General features: G+C 46.6%; 1 protein-coding gene and 1 long non-coding RNA gene across 3 annotated transcripts in view; one reads left to right on the top strand and one right to left on the bottom strand.

Moving 5' to 3' along the window:
* Positions 1–16,927, top strand: part of tshz2 (teashirt zinc finger homeobox 2) — a 58,343-nt gene extending 41,416 nt beyond the window's left edge. Inside the window, exons 1-2 of one of the 2 annotated variants that reach the window (XM_018760735.2) lie at positions 4,633–4,712; positions 12,001–16,927. In XM_018760735.2, the coding sequence (XP_018616251.1) occupies positions 4,667–4,712; positions 12,001–15,056 (3,102 nt within the window). In that variant the 5' untranslated portion in view covers positions 4,633–4,666 and the 3' untranslated portion in view covers positions 15,057–16,927. Of the gene's footprint in view, positions 1–4,632; positions 4,713–12,000 lie in introns of those variants that run through there. The other variant, XM_029246229.1, reaches the window with a different exon arrangement.
* LOC108939411 (uncharacterized) lies at positions 1,370–5,302 on the bottom strand. Its single transcript, XR_001966512.2, has 3 exons — positions 5,112–5,302; positions 3,984–4,058; positions 1,370–1,689 (listed from the first exon to the last, which is right to left on the bottom strand). It is a non-coding gene; the product is annotated as an uncharacterized LOC108939411 (long non-coding RNA).
* Positions 16,928–18,373: the final 1,446 nt, after the last annotated feature.

Raw genomic sequence — 18,373 nt, 5'->3', positions numbered from 1 at the left:
GGCGCGAAGCGGGATGCACATTGTTCTAATGGGACGCGGATCCCCGGTCCCGCAATTGGAGCCGTAGAGCGTTGACCTCGATGAAAGCGCACCCTCGCCATGGCGAACACCCGGGGCAAAGGGAAGGCGTCCGGCCGCCGCTTTTCCTTTTGCTCTCGCGGTCATGTCAGCGGCCCGAGATGGGAGCAGGTGGAATGAACACGCATGTGGATGGGTATCTGCCCATCCTTTACGTCCAGGTTCGGTTGGACCTCCAAACGGGGTGCTGTAGAGCGACGCCCTTTGAAGGGGGTTCGGGTCCCGTTGAATGGAGACACAGTGACACCTGGAGTACAGCTGCCCGCATGGGGCACGTAGACATTGAGCGAACTCTTCATCGTGCACAGATGGATCTCGGGGATGAAGGTCTTTTCTTCTTAGCCCTTCCAACTCCTAACATGGACATGAAGTGTAATTTCTTGGTCATGGTTTCCCTTGGAATGACTCAGTCACTTATCTGGGGGAAAAAAAATGACTCGTTGCATTTATATTTATTTACTTAACTTTTTTCTTCAAAGCAACTTACCGTGGTTTATCCAGCTAGGTAATTTTTACTGTATCAGTTCAGAGTGAGTACCTTGATCAGGGTACTACAGCATGAGGTGGGATTCAAACCTGGGTCCTTTGGGTGGAAAAGTAGCAGCTCTAACCACTATGCCACCTGCTGGTCCATAAAATCCAAAATAGCTACAGGTCCAAAATATCCCTTCCCTGCCTTGTAAAAGAAAGAATAAAGGCGGTGGTTCTTTTAATGGAACCACACACACACACACACACACACACACACACACACACACACACACACACCTTTCCCCTGCCCCTGCTCTAATATTCTTGACTGACGTTCAATCAGGGAAATTTGAACTGAAGCAAGATGGTCTTTTATTAGTATGCCTCGTTTGCTTGACTGGTCAGCTCCAATATGAGGCGCCGCGTGAGCAGCGTACAGTAAGATGATGGCTTCTCCTCTGATAAGGTTGACTGAGGGGTAAACTGCCATTCTGCAGAAAGTAGCTATCAGACCTCATCATGTAGCGCTGGAGAGCCGTGCCGCGCTGAGACGAGTGACAGATCGGCGGCAGGGTAGGGTGGGGAGGGGAGGCGGGAGGCGGGGGTGGGAGTTTTCAGTGCGGTGCTGAAATCCGCTCGGTGCTCATTCGTCTGGGCAAAATATTTACATTTATTTGTTTGGCTCGCACTTTTCTCCAAAGCGACTTGCAGTGTTAAGCCCTTTACGGTGATTTACCCATTTATGCAGAACGGTGCTTTTTACTGTATCGATTCAGGGAAAGTACCTTGATCGAGGGTATTACAGCAGCTTGGGGGGGATGGGATTCGAACCCTTCGATATCCAGGTGGCAGCTCTAACCACTGCGCCACCTGCTGGTCCTTTACACAATTTGTGGCGCTTTGTCATACCTGCGCGTATAACCTTCCACAAAGCGAGCCGGCCCGGTGTACCCCGCCCGGTAGGATGTCCACTTTGGAGAACAAAGGTGACGTTGCCCAGTTGTCTGCGGGGCTCTTCGCCGCGCTCCCCTGTCAAGAGTCACGGGTCCAGGTCTCCGGCCGCCTTCGGAGTGGATCTGAAACGCTGAACCGGGGCCGTTAAGTTAACGTTTGCGGAGCATTCCGGTGGCTCCCGACACCCTGAAAAGAAATGAGTATGAATTGTGCGTGAAGCGAGTACACTTGGCGAGGCGCACGCCGCCTATTTCACAGTTTACACTTTGGCAGCGCGCATGCAATTACGTGACTAACTGGCAGCGTGTGCGCACACCGCTCCTCTCCGTGTCCCACGCGTTACCCGATTCAACGGAAAGAAGTTCGTTTTCTTTAGCCTTCCTTTCTCTAACTGCTTTTTCCAAGGCAACTTAGCGTGTCAGGTTTGTACACAGCGCTAATTTAATCATTGGTACTATCACTAAATATATAATTATTTGTCCACTTGTACAGCTGTGCAGTTTTCACTGTGTCAGTTCGGGGTAAGTATTTATGAAGGATACCATAGCCGGAGAAGTGCTTTCGAACAGCAGCTTTATATGGAAAGGCAGTGGCTCAAACTGCTACGCTACCTGCTGGCCCATTGTTATTGGCGATGACGTGCAATTGTTGCAGCTCGTCGTAGGTTTTGTTGTTTAGGGTGTCGTCAGGGTATACTGGCTCAGTCCTTTCTCTCACATGTCTTTGCAAGGCATTAACTCCTTCGAGAGCTGTTCCTCCGCCTCGGGCTGCTTGATGGTCCCACTCAGGAGATGTTCATAATAAGTCACCCAAAGATTTTGGTTTTGTCTCATGTGGAGGAATGAGTCCCTCAGAACTGCTGAATCCCTTCCAGCATTGAAGAAGGGTCTGAAAACACGTCTTTCAGGCCAACTTCTCTCCTGATCTCCCAGAGACTCCATAAATGTCCATGACATCACCTGTCACCATCGCCGTGGTACTTCCTCTAACTCAGTTCTATAGGCCCATGTGCAGTTGCACTCGGTCAGTCACGTGTCTGTATCTAAAGGTCTTTGTCGGTTGCTAAAATGTCCTGTATTTACTGAGTTGTACATCACTATGCCAAATGAATTAATGTAAATGACAGGTGGCAGGGAGGACAAAAACACACTCAGAGCTCTTTTGGCCAAATCTGGACATTCTTAACCGGTGTAAAAAGATGGTGTTAGTGGCCAAGGCGCGTGGTAACACTTGTAAATGCGTGCGGTCAATGTGCACTTGTGTGTTTCTTTAACGAAAGGTTTGAGTCAGCGTAATTCCCGCAGCAAAAAAAGAGAGCTTCTCTTTGCCGTGCTCCGCTCTTAAATGGACTCGTTCGGAAAAGGTGTCGAGATGTAAAAGGAGAAAGTCAGGCCACTTTAATTGTGTGCTTTTCGAGCGCCGTCCTCCCGTACAAGCTGTAAACACGGCATTGGTGAGCAACACCTGTGTATGTGTGTGTGTGTGTGTGTGTGTGTGTGTGTGTGTGTGAATACAGGTTCAGAAAGGAAGCGTTCGCAATGGCGGTAATTTCATGCACGCCCGCCCACCACCCCCCTTCCCTTGTCTGTCCCTGGGCTGGTCTCCTGCGCCAGCGGTAAGCGGTATGTTGTTGGAGCGTCGCAGTGTCCCCAAGAGGACAGCGGACGTGAAACGCGAGGCAGCTGCGCGTACGGCCGATGCGCCGGCCTGTTCGGAGCCTCTCCGCCGCTCACTTCCCATTAGGCGGCGGCCGGAGTGACGCATGTTCCAGCAGGGCCCTGAAAAGAGCAGCACCGCAGCGCGACATCGCGGACAGTGTGAAAACACAGGTTCGCGTCAGCTGCGTGAGCGAGCGGCCCGAGCGCAGCCATCCCTGGGAGCCACCGGTTCTCCTTGTGTTGCCGGTTGTGCGTGATGCACCTCTCACACTCGCCCTCACGCAAGGCCTGCATTCTTTTCCCGCATCCTTTCATTCTCTAACCCATCATTCCACTGCACATGGTGTTACAATTAATTACGTTGATACTGATGCTGCTATATTTGTCTCCTGCTATGGCTTTCGGTTACAAATGGAGTATTTTTACCCTGCCCTCTTTTATAACCTGGGCCATAAAGTCAGGAAGCTGCATTAAAAGCTGTACCTTTACTGTAACACATTCAAATTAGCCAGTTTTAAATCACTGCATTTATGACCCTTGCTTGTCCATCCATTATCCTTCCTTTTGCTTCCTTTGTTTTGTAGTGGGGGGGGTTTACTTGATCCCGTTAAAATCGCCCCCCCCTCCCAGTGTGGGCGTGTGGAGGGCCGCATTTATCTGCTTGAGCTACTGCTGTTTAGTCAAGTAAGTAATGTGCTTTATTTAACATCACCCTTCATGCATACAGAAATTGACAGCAGGCGCTCGCTGGCCCACATGCCACACGTATCGGGATCTGCGAGGGAGATCAGCTCGCCGTTACCCCGGGTTCGAGCCCCTTACCTGGCTTCTCCTGTTCGGGCCGCTTCGCCCGCTGCGTCTGAGGGCCGTTGTCACAGTAATCTTTCAGATGTGTTTCTGATTGAAAGAGGATGCAAAAAAAAAAAAAACAAAACAAAGTAACAGGAAATGTCTTTGAATCTCCCAAGCCATGCGTAGGATTTATTTTTGTAAGCACAATAAGCCAATTAAAGACTTGAAACACGACTATTGTACAAAATCCGATATCTCCTCTGAACACGGAGCTCGGGTTAGCCAGTGACAATTGGAGCGTTAATTGGACGATTACGGCTTTATTTTTAGCTGCAGACAGCATCCCTGGCTTCTCGAGTGTTTTCCTCCTTATCTTGTCAAGGAACTATGGCGAAAAGTGTTTACAAAGCCTTCTTTTGCCTGGAGCACTTTATTGGCAAATGGTATTTAAAGTGATCTAATTAAGCATTCGGAGGTGATGTCAGCCACGGATCATGATCATGTCAGCATCTCAAAACACCTCGCCCCCCCCCCCCCCCTTTTTTGACCGTTCACATCTGGAACTGACATCTTTTGGGTATGGGTGTAAACTATGGTACAGCATGGTACCAGGTGTGGCTCACCAGAACGCAACTCACATTAAGCGTTTTTTCCTCCCACGCACGGGCTGCGCCGCCTGACTTTGTCTCTGACGTGTTGATATTAAAATAACCATGTTTTTGTTGGTGACTCACTTTATGGAGAGGACGCATTCCACCGGTAAGTGCTGTAGGAACCGTTAGTCCGGCCGGCATCCGTACCAGTGTAAGTGCGTTTTACAAAAAAAAAGGCAAAACATTTATTTACCGCTAGAGCATTTGCGTTAACACATTTACGCGGCAGCTACTGGCCGGTTGCGTAAAAATGAAATTTTACAAAACGGGCAGCATTTAGTAAAGTGCCTTTCGGTCAGTTAAAAATGCGTTGGAGCTTGCAGTTCTCGGTAAAATCTGATTATCCGCAGAAGTGAAATGTGCTGTAAAAACAGCAGATTCTGTGGAATTATTAAACGAGTAAATACAGTAAAAATGCAGGTTTGTCGACTAAAAGCATTCAATTACGGCATGGTTTTTGGCAGATTATATTTTATTTTTTTATTTATTTTTATCAATCTGATACCTGTGAGCTAGAAAACGCCGGGAAGCGTTACGACTGCAGCGTTCATAATCGCGTCCACTGTCACTGTGGACCGAGGTAAGGCCGTCTCCGTCTCTCCGTCTCTCCGTCGCGATTCTCCCAGGACGAATCCGAGGGCCATCCGTTACCGCCGCCCTTGCATCGTAACGCCAGCGGAGGTGGCGACGCGCGTACGCGTGCGTTCCCGCGTGTTCCCGTGCCGCGCTTGGGTGGGCGCGCGCGCGCGCGCTCCTACGCCGCACGTTGCGCTCGAGCATAAATCCCGGAGATGAAAATGTCACGGGCCAGGTTCATTTTTGCAAAGGGCTTTTGATCGGCGAGCGCACGTGCGCGTAATTGATTGTTCCAAGGACAGGAGGAAATCTAGAAATGTCATAACAGCACCGCTTAGGCCGGTCCCTCTGCTGGGCAATCAATGGCAAGTAAAAAGAGATATTGATCCGTGCGCTGCAAAACTGTAGCTTGAGACGGGCGCGAGAGCGGTGTCGGCGGGGGCGGGCGGACGGGGGGGTGGAAGACCCTCAGACCCTCAGACCTGTCATCGGGCCCTCCGACTTACCAGGCCCACCACCGAAGGTGGCTTTATTCCCTCCGTGACACCCGAGACACCCCCGCTCTCGCTCGGCTCCCGGTGCCGCTTGTCACGTCCAGCGGGGAAAACGTTAACAACGTGGGTGGGAGGGAACGTCCCGCTATATAGTGATACTTGCGTGTTCGCAAAGGTGCTTTGTTGGTTTGTTTGTCTGTTTGTTTGCAAAGGCCACTTTCAAAGCGAATCGCTGCCCCCCCCCCAGGAGATGCATGCGGGTGCACACGGGGAAACAGCCACTATAGGCTGGGGTTGAATGTTGGGGTTTGGGGAGGGAGGCGCATTCTGCTGTTTATTTTTACGTCTTCGCGTTTTTTTTTTTTTTCCTTTTTTTTTTTTTTTGCACGGTTGCAATCCTTATTTTAAACGCGCGTCTAACGGCCCCAAGGGTAGCTGTCAGCTGACACTTTTTACGCCCCGCAGAAGCTCATCTGAGAACTGTCTTCCCGGAAGATGATTTGCGCCACTGGCAATAAGACTTTAATTACCTGAAAATACTATAGCTCGAGTCCTTTTAAAATGCTGAGACCTTCATTAACAGAATCCTAATGTGCCCAGGTCTGGTATCGTGAAGGGCACTCAGTCGATTGTCAGCCTCGTTTATTGTAGTCTGCCCCCCCCCCCCCCTCCTTTTACACCCCCTTTTTTTTTTTTCCTCGCATGAGTGATGAGCGCTTACAGTACCAACAGTGAAATGCGCAGTGGCAATAATACGAGCAGGATTGTTTTAAGATTAGGATTATTAAATGCACAGTAAAATGTCGTCTCAGTTGAGCGTTTTGCCTTCAAGCATCAGGAGTCGCTTAATGAATTCTTCGCCCTGAAATACTGCCGTTTTACATCCTTCAAATGAAATGCGCGATGTTGGTGTACATCATCTTTGGGGACGGGAAGGAAGGAGGAAGGGAAGAAGGATCTGTCCGCCTGCTCCCCCGCATTGCGAGCGACGCGGACGCATTAGCCGCGTTCTTCGTATTCAGCGCTTTAGCCAGCGCCACGCTGACGGGCTCGTACCACCCGTCCTGATGGGACCTGCTCGTCCAAATGCGTCCGCAGGACTTTGCCGCGTTCCTGTGGATGGCTGGGGTGGAGCTCGGGGGTCTGGGGGGAGAGTGTCGCTGTACAGGACACACAGGTCTCCTGTCCTGGCCTGAATGTTTTTTTTTTAAAAAAAAAAAAAAAGGGGGGGGGGAAAAATCTATGCTAAACTGAGAGCTTTAAGTAATTTTTTAAACAATATTTTTGGACTGAATAAGGGATTTTTTTTTTTTTCCCCTCCTCTCCAGAACAGCCCTGAGACACTAAATAGATGCTAATGGCTTTGTCTGGAATCGAGGTAATTTGAGACGTGGGGTCTTGCGTCGTTTTACGTACGAGCTGTCGGATAAGAACGTTTCGAGACAGTAGCGTTTACTGATTTATTTTCGCTTTATGTTTTTTGTATGTATATCACAATCGGAATCACGAGGCACAGAACGAAAGGCAATAGCTGGATGTTAAGTGACACCTTCAAGAGGAGAATCAAACCCGTGGCTACATCGGTTTTCCCTCCCCCCCCCCCCCCCCCCCACTTTAAGGCGCCAGGCACTGGCATCCCGTTTCGAATGATTCGAATGTATGTAGCGTACACTTTTCCACAAGTGAGCAGAATGCAGAAAGGACACCGAGAAGACTCGGGCAGGGCTCAGGGTGCGGGAGGCAGCTGGCATTAACGCTAAGGCGCCCCGGCTGGCTGGAAGCGCCTTGGCCGCGGCACGCGCTGGCGCTCGGAGAAACGCGGGCCCCGCTGTGGCAGGCGTCTGTTGAAACGGATTAATGTTATAAACACTTCGAGCCGCTGATTTATGATGGACACCCTAGGTTTTCTGACCTTTGCATATCCCTGTCTGAAGATATAAATTTGTAGTGACACAGATTGGAGGCTTTACAGGGGTTTATGACATGCTAAATCTCCCGCTCCAGCATGCCAGCCTCTTATTCTGTAAGCCTAGTTAGACTGAAAGCTGTATTTACTGGACTAAAATAGCAAGCGCAACTACTTCAGAAGTCTCCGCATTTGAATGATTTTTGGATGCCACAGTTAATATGCTTTCCATTGTTTGAAGTGTACAAGAGTATTAGGTATTTCCTTAAATGTTCTCGGAGGTGAGCTTCATATTGAGTGTAGACCTTGTGCACTTCAGTCAGGTGTTTTTAAATATATAAAGTTTTATACAACTGTAATATTCAATAATAGTACAGGTAATATTCCATCCGCTGTAATTTACGACAAATTCATATATGTATACAGTATATATATATAGTTATGTGTGTGTATAAGTATATACTGCGCCATTCAAGCTCAGACAAGCCATGGCACGTAGAGAATTAATAAAATATAGGTAACATGTCTGTTTTGCCATGCATTCTGCATATTTTGACATGCGCTATAAATGCAGACCTTTTGTTTAATGATTATCTAGCATGCAACGTCTCGCGCATGCATGATTTTACAGGCTGCTCTGCTTCAGCCGGCATCCGAAACTGCTTTGCTCGGCATTTTCTATTGTAGTCTCGCAGAGACCACATTCGCGTCGCCTGGCACACATCAGCGCTGGCAAAGATCGGTGCCGTGAACCGTTGCAGCGGCGTCACCAAAATCGTGAGAGCGCGGCACGGAGTCTGGCTGAAGGTTAATTGGAGCCCCGGACAGATTTCATTCTGGGCACCGCACCTCGAAGACTGCAGGCTAAGGGAGAGAATGCACACTTAGCGTCTTACAACATAGCGGTATTAAGGAGATGCAAATTAATTAAATATTAATTAGGCGGAATCTGTATTTGTACACACGGTGTTGAGGCGGAAAACAATCAAAAGCGTGTCTGCGTACTGCGTCAACCTCGCTGTTTGAATATCTTCGTCTTAGGACCAAGTGTCCTGTAGCCTACACCTTCAGCTTTAATTAATTGCTCTCCCTCACTATCCTCATCGCTCATAGCTGCCTTGGGTAGCGTCTTTGATGCAAAACAGTATATTGTGCCCTTTCTTCCCCAGTTGTCAGTCTGTGATACCGAGGACCTATTCTAATTAAAGGTAATAGAAAGAAAAATGTGTTTACTCCTCCTACTGAGTGAATTATCACATTTTTTGCACCGGAACACTAAGAGCTGCTATTCAATATTCCGTATGAAAAATACTCAGTGCATTATCATAGAATTTGCACATGCTCTGAGTATATGAGAGGTTTTCATTTTTGGCTTTGTTAAAAATGGGGGTCAGGAAAAGGTTTGCGAACACTTCTAATTAAACAGAAGGCTTTTTATCTGACATTACATGAGCTAAAACTATTGACATAGTCCCATATATCACCTCCGTGGCTACAAGGGCTGAAGTCAGCAATTACCGTAAAAAATGTAAATATGACATATGGACAGACGTGCAAGTACATACAAGCACCTCTGTCAAGGAGATCCATGCCTCCTCAAGGGGCCATTACTCATGTGGCTGTTCAGCAGAACAAATTTAACAAGAGATTTTCAACTTAAAAGCATCTAATGACTCTGAACTATAGCGATCTACTTTGCCTGCTATTGCGGAATATACCGGCGAAGGTCTTGACGGGTGCGCGGTGGCCGATTGATCATCGCAAGTGTGAATTCAAAGTCCCGATAGTGTAAAGTGCGAAAGTCCGTTCGTTTTTCTATCTCTTCATCTGTGGCCCCATCATCACTTTGGCCCTTGGTTTTGCACCCCCTCCCTCACACCCTTAGAAGACAAGGAAAGTGGAAGAGCCTCAGCTGGAAGCCAGCAGTAATCAGACGTGCTCCCTTTTCTAGCAGAAAAACATATGTGGAAACTATGCATAAAACATAGCTCACTACTCCTGTGATGGTATGGGAGAGTGTTAACGGTGCCCATTGTGGAGAACCATTAGGCGACGTTCTCCTGTGGCAGAACGAGGGCACAGTGCGCACGGCCCATCTGCTCCGTGTGTGTGTGTGTGTGTGTGTGTGTGTGTGTGTGTGTGTGTGTGGGGGTGGGTGTGTGGGGGGCTGTTTGTACCCAAGGCTCTGTTTGCCATGTTTGTTTTGAATTGGTGAATCCCGTTTCCATCTCCTTCCATTAGCTGGCAGCAGTTCACCTCCAGGGCTTCTCCTGAGGCTCTCGTGAAATATTGATTAAAAAAAGGAGTCTTCTGGATCTGAGGGTTGAAGACATTCTGAACTGTACAATGTAGCATGCTCCTGGTGCTCGCATTCAATATTCTCCCCACAAAGTACGCGGACGGGACCTGGGCTCCGTGTATCTTCCAATAAAAGCGTTCCTCTTCTGTGGCGCATCCGAAATTCACGACGAGAAAAGGCATTCGCGGAGGAACGTGCAACGAAAATTTGTGAAACTCGAACCGTGACGGTTTTCAACCACCGGCATTAGGAAGGTGAGCCTCTAATTTTGCAAAAGGCCCAACGCTGAAAGGAGCCATTGTCCCTGAACTCCTTCGGAGAGAATCGTCATATAAGATCTTGCTTTTATGGGATATTCCTTTGCTTTATTCAGCCCAGTTAGATCCCTGAAGGTGCAGTATAAATTACAGCCGTAAAAACCCTTGACACATTTTGGTTTTGTGATGGAGTATTGATATTGTAATTAACGTTTTCTGTTGGTATTCAGGAAGAGAGCCTCGTAACCCAGTATATCAAAAAAAGAAAAGTCTGGAAGGTGGGAGGGAGACGTCAATTAGAAAATGCGTTGGTTAATTACCAGTTAATTGAAGCAATAACATTTGCGTCTTGTGTTGCGAGAACGAACAGGTGAATAATGAAGAAGATAATTACTGTTTATGAGGTTGTCAAAAAATAGTAGGGCGATGTAAGGGATCACTAGTAATCTCAAAATGGCAGATAATGAGCTCATTTGACTACCAGCTTCGAGACATTTCTTCTAACATCTGTGTTGTCATTATCACAAAAAATACATCTTACCCTGAACTGTAAAAGTCCAATTATTTTTTGCACATACACAAATAAATTAGGTCATAAATAGTGTAGATGCTAAAACCAAATTCCAGAAGTTATGGATCCACATTATTCTCTAGTTTGCATTTCTATAAAAAAAAAGAGAAAAAACTTTTTTTTTTTCTTTTTTATTTAAATGACACAGTGCAGTTTCGTATTGCTAATTCTGAAATGCTGAAACAGAACATTTGACTTTTTTCATTTTTTATATTCATGTTTTGCACTTGTACCTCACTACGGTCTGGGGTGCGCCATTGTCGGAGAATCGGCTTAGCGTATGTGGTAAATGCATATTCAGTACTTGAGCACATTTGCAACATGCATAAGTCATTGATAAATAATGCCTTTTGAAAATATTTAATTTGCTCTCTGTGTTCAACCAAGGCTGCTACATTATTCTGCGCCGGTTTTTGCACGTTGGGATCTCAGCGTGGTGAAACCGTACCAAATGACTTGCATCTTAAGTGGGGCACCTGGTAGTGCAGTGGTTATAGCTGTTGCCTTTGGACCCAAATGTCACAGGTTTAAACTCCACCTTCAGCTGCAGTACCCTTGTGCAAGGTACTAACCCTAAATTGCTCCACTGAAATTGCTCAGTTGTATAAATGGGTAAATAATTGTAAGTACCTTAACATTGTAAATCGCTTTAGAGAAAAGCGTTGGCTACATGCATAAATATAAGTGCCACGGGTTGTGTAACCACTTTGGAACAGGTCATTGGCAATAACGCTTAGCAGGACCTCAATTCCCCTTTGCCTCTCGACAGCCTACAGTTGTTACAAATCCTCCAACACGGAGGAGGGACCTTTGACACAGTGCTCAGTCAGTGGCATGCTGTGAATTGCGGGGATCCTGCCAGACGACTTGATGCATGTACATAGAGGCAGTATGCAGATCTATCCATTAATTTCATAAAAGTGCCTAGCAGTAAGGCCGAACCACATTTCTTGTTTCCTGGTTGTGATGACCGTTTCCTAAAAACCCATTTACATCACAGTACCCAGGTGAGAATTTTACGAACAATGTGATGACCATACAGACAAGAGACCAGTTTCTTGATTTTTCTCCTGTGGCATTTGCTTTGCCCATTTGACATTAACAGATTCGTTTCAGTCATTTTCTTTTAACAAATAATAAACGTTTGTGGTTTAGTTGCATCATAGTTACATTCTTTAACATCTGTTCTAAGAAACCCGAGAGAGACCTTTGTGTACAGATGGAAAAACAATGAAACAAAGTAAATAAATTTTCCCTCTTAAAAATTTCATTTCCATTTTCCTTTTTTCAGTGTATGTGCCAGATGATGATGTCAGCATCCAAGGCAGCATCGCAGATGATGACGGAGAGAATGACAGAACAGCTGACGAAGAGTGTCCTGATAAGATTAGCCCTAAGGAGACCGAGGATAGGGAAGCAGACACCAAGAGCAGCTACAGCTACCAGAATTCCCCCATCAGTGTCCTCTCAAATCAGGAGGTTGAACTGGAGTCCCGTCTCAGCGATGCCAGTGACAGACTCTCTGATTTCAAGAGCGCCTCACCACCGGAAAGCCAGAGGGACGAGGAGAGCCGGAGCTCCAAGCTGAAGGACGAGATGCACAGCAGTCTAGAGAAGATGCGGGCTGCCTACGCCACCTTCCTCTCAGACTCCTACTGGACAGGAATTCGAATGGATATGAAGGCTGGAAATAGTGCCAGCAAAGGCAGCTGCGACAGCACCAACGGTAGCACCAAAAGTGAGTTTGACTGGCACCAAGACGCACTCTCCAAAACTCTCCAGCAGACACTCTCCCCGAAGCCTTCCTCCAAGCCTAACCTCTTTAGTTCTGTTCACCTTTACCGACAGAATAGCAAGGCGTGTGGGGCCGTTTTCACGGGGGCAAGCCGCTTCCGCTGCAAGGACTGCAGTGCCGCTTATGACACTCTGGTTGAGCTGACCGTGCACATGAACAAGAGTGGCCACTACCAAGATGACAACCATAACAGAGAGAGCAACGCCTCCACATCGTCCTCTAAGTTGCGCAAAAGAAACCTCCAGGACATGGAGGGGAAAGAAGATGCCCAGAAGGTGCTCAAGTGCATGTTCTGTGGCCACTCTTTTGACTCCCTGCAGGATTTAAGTGTCCATATGATAAAAACTAAGCATTACCAAAAAGTGCCTTTGAAAGAACCCATTCCTGTAATAACACCCAAATTAGTTCCGCCGGCCAAGAAACGGGCATATGAAGCCACCAGGCCATGCTCTCCTGACTCCACCACAGGGATTTCTGGCTACAGTGATGCGCAAAGATCTGGCCTTCCAAACTCCCACAGCAATCGGTATGGTTATCAGAACGGTGCAAGCTACACATGGCAATTTGAGACGTGCAAATCACAGATTCTGAAATGCATGGAGTGTGGAAGCTCGCACGACACTCTCCAGCAGCTCACGACTCACATGATGGTCACGGGACATTTCATCAAAGTTACAACCTCTGCCTCTAAAAAGGGGAAGCAACTGGCCATGGACCCCCTGGCTGTGGAGAAAATGCAAGCATTTGCCGAGACCCCGGCAGCTGAAACGCCCTGCAGTGCAGAAAGTGACAAAACATCTTTGAAGAGCACAGCTTCTGCAGATGCAGAGAAAGACGTGCAGAAGGAAAGGTCAGCAGAGAAAATGACCAGCATCAAAGCTGAGGACAGTGAAGTCAAAAGCGACAAGCTAGATGGTGAGGACCAAAAACCAAGGGACGCAACATTCAAATATCCGTATCTACGTGAAGAGGACCTCGAGCAGGTGTCTGGGGGAGGAGGAGATATTCTTAAGTCTCTGGCTAACACGGTGGCCTCTGCCATCAACAAGGCCCAGACTGGAACTCCTAGCTGGAGTGCCTATCCCAGCATTCATGCGGCGTACCAGCTTTCTGGTGTCATCAAGAGCACCCCTCTATCACCATCACCCCCGGTTCAACTGAAGCAGACCTTCAACAACAAGCTGAGGCCAATTGCTCCCAAGGGGAAGTATTATCAGGCTGGCGCGAGCTCCGAGTGTTTTCCGGGCCAGCATCAGAGTGCAGACATCAAAAAGGAAAAGAGTGGCACTTACGACAGCAAAGAAAGCACAAAGTTTGATGAGGCTGAAAACAATGACAGCGATGGCCAAGATGATTCCTCCACCTCTTCAAAGTTAGATGCCAACTATGTGAAAGAAGGGAATGATATGATCAAAGGGAAGTTGAGCCCTGCTTTCTCAGACAGAGGCAAGACGTCGCCAAGCCCTCCCGCCAGCAATGGATGCATTAATCCCGCACCACTCGTCAGCGATTCCCCTGAGATTCTTGGCATAAACCCACTAAGTGCACTGCAGTCTGTTTTGAACAATCACTTGGGCAAGGCCAATAAGCCTTCAAATTCAAGACCAGAGGCCACTCTTACAGCCTGCACCCAGCCTACCTTTGGTAAACTGAATAGAAGTTTGGAGAAGCCTGTCATGGCTCTCGTTCCCTCCCGAGACACCAGGGTGAAAAACAGCTCCTTTATTTTCGAGAGTAATGATCAGCCCATGGATCTAACGAAACACAAGCCCCCTAAAGCGAGTCCCTCTCGTTTGCAGTGCTCGGCCCCGGTGCCCCAGAAGCATGCTCTGTCTGACATTGCTGATATGGTCAAGGTTCTTCCGAAAGCCACAACACCGAAACCTTCAATGCCTTCACGGATGCCTCCCATGAAGCTTGAAACAGATGTACGGCGGTTTGAGGATGTATCTGCCGAGGTGTACTCGGTCCACAAGAGGAAAGGACGTCAGTCCAACTGGAACCCACAGCACCTCCTCATCCTGCAAGCTCAGTTTGCCTCCAGCCTCTTTCAGACCTCAGAGGGAAAGTTCCTGCTGTCTGATCTCGGGCCTCAGGAGCGCATGCATATCTCCAAGTTCACTGGACTTTCCATGACCACCATCAGCCACTGGCTGGCCAATGTGAAATACCAGCTGAGAAAAACAGGAGGGACCAAATTTTTGAAGAATATGGACACTGGCCATCCAGTCTTCTACTGCAATGACTGTGCATCTCAGTTCAGGACACCATTTGCTTTTATAACCCATCTGGAATCCCACCTAGGGTTCCAGATCAAAGACATGAACAAACTGCCAGTAGAGCAGACGAAAGGTGAACCGGAGCTTTCCAAGGCTCTGAGCGTCAGGGCAACTGACACGCCATCTCCAGATGAAGACCTTGACTCTAAGTTCAAGTGTAAACTTTGCAGTCGGACATTTGCTAGCAACCACGCAGTTAAACTTCACCTAAGTAAAACTCACAGCAAGTCACCTGAGAACCATTCACAGTATGTTGAAATGGATAAGGAATAACATCTGTAAAAGGCCCAACTTTGTACTACCTGTTTGATTTCCTTAATACTTTCCTGTAATTGCTTTTTTTTTTTTTAAAAAAAAAGAAAAAAAAGAAAAAAGAAAAGAAAAAGAAAGAAAAAAAATCAGATTCACCATGTTTCAAATAGCATTACTTGCCAAGTGTAGGGCCATTTATTTGGAAAAATGAAAAGAAATATTTTTTATTAAAGGCTAATATAGACCCTTTGCCTGGACTTAAAATGGACTATCAAAGGAAAAAAAAAAAAAAAATAAATGAAAACATTGATGGTCCTAAGACTTATCTCTTCTTTTTGCACCCTCTTCAAATGCATCACCAGTAATGAAATGTGTTACTGCTTGGAACATAATTGCTGATGTCTGCATGCAATAGCTTTGGCTATGACTACTATTTATTTGTATGATATGCCAAGTTTTAACTGTATACTTTTAAGACAGACAGACTAATGCTTTTAACTGTAATTTACAATTCTAGCGGTCAGACAGCTGCATAAATCTGCAGGTGCACTAACAGGTACCCAGACACCTGTTGACACATTTAATGAAATGTACAGTATATTGCTCTGTAAAATGTTTGTGTTGCAATGATAGAACAGAAAAGCACTTTAATAAATGTTTAATCACCAGTTTAGACTCGGATTCTATACATGATCCAACCATTTTAGGCAGGCTGGGTACAACGGCGTCTCATACATGTGAATACAGTGCGGCAAGAATTGCGCAATTCATGTTGAGGAGGTAGTGAAACGGAGACCTGCACCTTTTGTACCTATTCAAATAAAGCGTTAACATTTTCTAACAATGGCTTCATTTTTCGGTTCTAAAGCGTGCGACTCCTGTTTTGTTTATCACGAGTCATTCATAAGAAAACACGTGTCTGTTATGAAAACAGGAACGTTAACTGCACAAAGGACGACTGGTCGAGAACGTTACGAATTACAGTAGGTGTGCATAACTTGCTCCGAACTCAGCCGGTGAGAAGGCTACCAGCAATGCCTGTTGGGCCCGATGTAGAAAGAGCGTGTCCAGTCCGGTGAGGCCAACAGGTAGAGAAGTGCATCTTGAAGGGCTTCTAAAAAATGTGAATGCGTCCCTAAAGCCCACTATGATGTCTCATAACCGTTAATGAAGCCCTTGCAGCTCCTGGCTTTACCTGTGTCACTGGGAATCGTCTTTAGCTTCAGGTGTACGGCAGCGAGGAGCGTTCTAACGATGGCGCGGGTTCCGAAGAGGCAGGGCACACGCTTAGAGCAAATTAAGAGCTCCAGTGACCAGCACAGAATTGCCTAGTATTTTCCAAGGCAAGTGCCACTTACGAGATGACCGTAACCCCTTTTTTCAAGATGACTCAAGCGGATTTGTCTAGACAGGATGCTCATTTTCGGTGCCCTGGCAAACCCTCTCAAGTGATTACAGGTGATTTTCTGTGTAATCACGGAAAGGCACACTAGCATTCTGTTATGCGTAAAGAAACGGCAGCAAAGCGGTGCCCGGGTGTTTGAAACATACAGAAACATCTCGTGTGCCTGAGCTGTAGAGTATACCAGCACGCGTGTGTAAAGGGTTTAAATTCGGTCATAAATTGAGTTTTCTTTCACGTGGGAATATGTTTTGATGCATGCCTTATCTTGGGACTGGGACTACTACGATGTCTTCAAGCTAACAGTCAAAGTGGTTAAGGAGCTGCACAAAAGGCTACGAGTATCAGTCCCGGGGGGGGCCCCCACTCCTCAGACCCTGAACCAGGCACAGTTGGTCCCCAACTTGGAAAGTTTTTGAGTATGCAAGAAACTCTGGGCCCCAATTAAGTTCGTAAGTTGGGACCAACTGTACCGTAATGGTTAAACCGTACGATTTTGTAGAAGTCGCAAGAGTGAACGCATCTGTCAAGCCGACACTTGTACGAGGCAGCAGGTGGCATAGTGGTCAGAGCTGCCATCTTTGGAATGAAAGGACCCAGATTTGAATCAGAACTGCTGCTGTAGTGTCCTTGAGCAAGGTACTTACCCTGTATTGCTCCAGTAAAAATGACCCTCACGTATGAATGGGTAAGTCATTGAGATTTGAGGAAAAGCATCAGCTCAATAATAAGTGCAATACATTCTGAAATAATATGGACCGCTTTAAAGAACGAAATTGGAAATGCTTGCTGGCCTATTGCTCCCCCTCTGTAGTTCTGTCCTTCGATGAACGCTCAGCGAGTTTTTTCCAAGGATTATAATGAATGTGATATACTTTAGTCCTTCTCTGCGTCAAGACACATCGGCAGAGGAGCTCGTGAGCCCGTATGTTGGTCTCCCCTAAAGCAATAGCGGTGCCTTAACCGTGCCACTTGGCCAGGCGAAACGAAACCAAGAGGGCAGAGTCAACGTCTCAATCAAGAATAACTTGTGTCAGATGAGTCAGAGGAGCCTCTTAGCTTTAAAAGGTTTCTAAATTAATACACACCACAGAAACCTATGATACAAATTAAACGTTTTCTCCCCACTCTTGTTTTTCATTAGTAATGCATTTGCCTTGAGTTAGTCCAGAAAAACTGTGTCATCACTTGCTCTACATAAAAGGGGTTTTTTTTTAATGGTTATGATTGCAATTGTTATTTTGGCAGCAGTTGCGAAACTGACGTACCGCAGTGATGGATGCTGTTCAAAATGTGTATTACGAAGCTTATTTCAGCACATGGAGCCCAACAAACTTACAAATACTATTGGTTTGAGGAAACCGCATCGTAAATAACGGCACCGTAACTCAAACGCAGTGTTGTCATAGAGAACAATGTTATAAATAGCAAATTACTTCCCAAATCAAGGCCAACAGCCATATTTCCATCAAAAGAATGGAAATTCAGTTTTATGCAGTATGCACAAGGAATATTTTCATATTCAGTGTTTATACTGCAAATGCCCATCAGACTTGCAAAAAAAAAATGCACGAACAAAACACAGGATTTTACTCCACATTTGATCACAAATAACCTTTTATTCTCTGTTTACATAGATAATATGTTTGTTGAAGTTTTAAAATAAGGTGCGTCATATAAATAAAGGTAGCCCCTGGTTTACCCGTTGTGGAGCCACCTCAGATCGGTGTGACGGTGGTGACAGTTAAATACCGTGTCGCCTTTCCTAGCACAACCCTACGTCAGCTTGCCACATCTATCTACAAGTGTGGCTAAAGCAACTAAGCCAAAGATACAAAGATACATTCATGTTTATTCATTAATTTTCCCGGTACTGAGCCAAAGATTGCTTGTTTTGGTCTTTGGGGGTTGAAAAACTGAAAATCCTGTTGCATGC

Source organism: Scleropages formosus, chromosome 19 (assembly GCF_900964775.1).
Source record: "Scleropages formosus chromosome 19, fSclFor1.1, whole genome shotgun sequence".
NCBI lineage: Eukaryota > Metazoa > Chordata > Actinopteri > Osteoglossiformes > Osteoglossidae > Scleropages > Scleropages formosus.
This window is presented reverse-complemented; position numbering and strand designations above follow the sequence as displayed.